Raw genomic sequence first — 2,500 nt, forward strand, 5'->3', positions numbered from 1 at the left:
CAGAAACCGAGATGGTGACAGACAGAAACTAAGAAGGTGACGGACAGAAACTAAGATGATGACGGACAGAAACTAAGATGGTGACAGACAGAAACCGAGATGGTGACAGACAGAAACTAAGAAGGTGACGGACAGAAACTAAGATGGTGACAGACAGAAACCGAGATGGTGACAGACAGAAACTAAGAAGGTGACGGACAGAAACTAAGATGATGACGGACAGAAACTACGATGGTGACGGACAGAAACTAAGATGGTGACGGACAGAAACTAAGAAGGTGACGGACAGAAACTAAGAAGGTGACGGACAGAAACTAAGAAGGTGACGGACAGAAACTAAGAAGGTGACGGACAGAAACTAAGAAGGTGACGGACAGAAACCGAGATAAAAATGTCTTATTCAGCGGTTGGTTATTAGCTCCACTCTCTTGCCAAAAGCCAAGATGGCGATTGACTAAAAACATGGTGGACACAGACAAAAACTGAGAGGACAACCACCCAGAACCTAGATGGAGATCGCCCAAATGTCACAAACCAATCTGTGTGTGTGTGTGTGTGTGTGTGTGTGTGTGTGTGTGTGTGTGTGTGTGTGTGTGTGTGTCCGTCCGAGCAGGGACCACCTTGATGGGAAATATTTACTGGTTATGTTTATAGCTCACCTGACAGCTCAAGATGATATCTGGCTCAGAAATACGACCGACAGGATGAGCTCTCTGATTCTCTCTCACTCACTCACACACACACACACACACACACACACACACACACACACACACACACACACACACATACAGTTTGTCAGTTGACATGATTGGTAAATACAGTCATTCCTTTACGGGTGTCTGGACACCATCCAGCTGTGTGTGTGTATATATCTATATATATATCTATATATATATATATATATATATATATATATATATATATATATATATATATATATATAGAGAGAGAGAGAGAGAGAGAGAGCCTATATATTTGATGTATATGTATTTGATGAATATCATGTGGATCGTAAGGAAGGCTTATTCCTAAAATAACTACATTAACATTATTAAATGGATGAAGAAAATATGTTGATTTTACATAATGTTTTGCACTCAGCCTGAAGCAACTCCTTCATTGGTGCATGCTAAAGATCGATTACTTTTCTTTTCTCAAAACACTTGCCAGCATATACATTAAGTTTTCCATTAAAGTAAAAGATTCCATGAGAGATGATGACATGTTGAGTGCAATTGAAGGTGATCTGGGTTAATTTAATGGACTTTAGATATATTGAATGGGTCACTTAACTTTAATAAATCATTAGTGCCCCTGTAAATCTGCACAAACATATTTACGAGAGCCGTTGTCGATCAACCTAATTAAAACATATTTCTTAAATCCCTCAACTAATTTAAGATTTGGCTTTTTTTGGGATACTATTAAAATGTTTAATGCGCAGTGAAAGCACGTTATTATACCTCAACATTGTCTGAGCTACACTGTTAGCATAAAGCCTATCACCTAACATGGTGTGAGCTACTCAGTTAGCATAAAGCCTATCACCTAACATGGTGTGAGCTACACAGTTAGCATAAAGCCCAACACGGTGTGAGCTACACAGTTAGCATAAAGCCTATCACTTAACACGATGTGAGCTACACAGTTAGCATAAAGCCCAACACGGTGTGAGCTACACAGTTAGCATAAAGCCTATCACTTAACACGATGTGAGCTACACAGTTAGCATAAAGCCCAACACGGTGTGAGCTACACAGTTAGCATAAAGCCTATCACTTAACACGGTGTGAGCTACACAGTTAGCATAAAGCCCAACACGGTGTGAGCACACAGTTAGCATAAAGCCCAACATGGCGTGAGCTACACAGTTAGCATAAAGCCTATCACTTAACACAGTGTGAGCTACACAGTTAGCATAAAGCCTATCACTTAACACGGTGTGAGCTACACAGTTAGCATAAAGCCTATCACTTAACACGGTGTGAGCTACACAGTTAGCATAAAGCCCAACACGGTGTGAGCTACACAGTTAGCATAAAGCCCATCACTGAACATGGCGTGAGCTACACAGTTAGTTGTGTACATGTACGATAACACAATCATCCCAATATGAGCGTCCGGCTGCTACACACTACTGAACAACATGACGAGGCTTCAGAAGCCGGCAGCCTGCATGCATTCGTTTTTATTATCACACGCTGCTTTCCTCCAGGCTGAAGGGCTGCTGCTCTGCATCTGACTCCCGACCTCTGACCTCCTTGCAGACATTCCCCCGCAGTCAGCAGCAGATCACAACAGTGCAGAGACGTCATGTGTGAGTACATACAGCAGCAGCAGCGTAAGGATATGAGTGGACCAGGATCTTGATGGCGATTCTGCGGATGAGGTTGAACGGGCTGAAGATGTAGAGCGCTGACGTGGCAGTGAAGCGGAAGATGGCCTTCCCTTTGTTCAGGACTACGAAGGTCTGCAAGAGAGGCACATAGACACCTTT

General features: G+C 42.4%; 1 protein-coding gene across 1 annotated transcript in view; it reads right to left on the reverse strand.

The window, feature by feature from the left end:
* Positions 1–2,500, reverse strand: part of LOC117749878 (sodium channel protein type 2 subunit alpha-like) — a 77,974-nt gene that overhangs the window by 74,219 nt on the left and 1,255 nt on the right. The window contains exon 3 of the mRNA XM_034560695.1: positions 2,333–2,473. Coding sequence (XP_034416586.1) covers positions 2,333–2,473 — 141 coding nt within the window. The remainder of the gene's footprint in view (positions 1–2,332; positions 2,474–2,500) is intronic.

Source organism: Cyclopterus lumpus, chromosome 20 (genome assembly GCF_009769545.1).
Source record: "Cyclopterus lumpus isolate fCycLum1 chromosome 20, fCycLum1.pri, whole genome shotgun sequence".
Classification (NCBI taxonomy): Eukaryota; Metazoa; Chordata; class Actinopteri; order Perciformes; family Cyclopteridae; genus Cyclopterus; species Cyclopterus lumpus.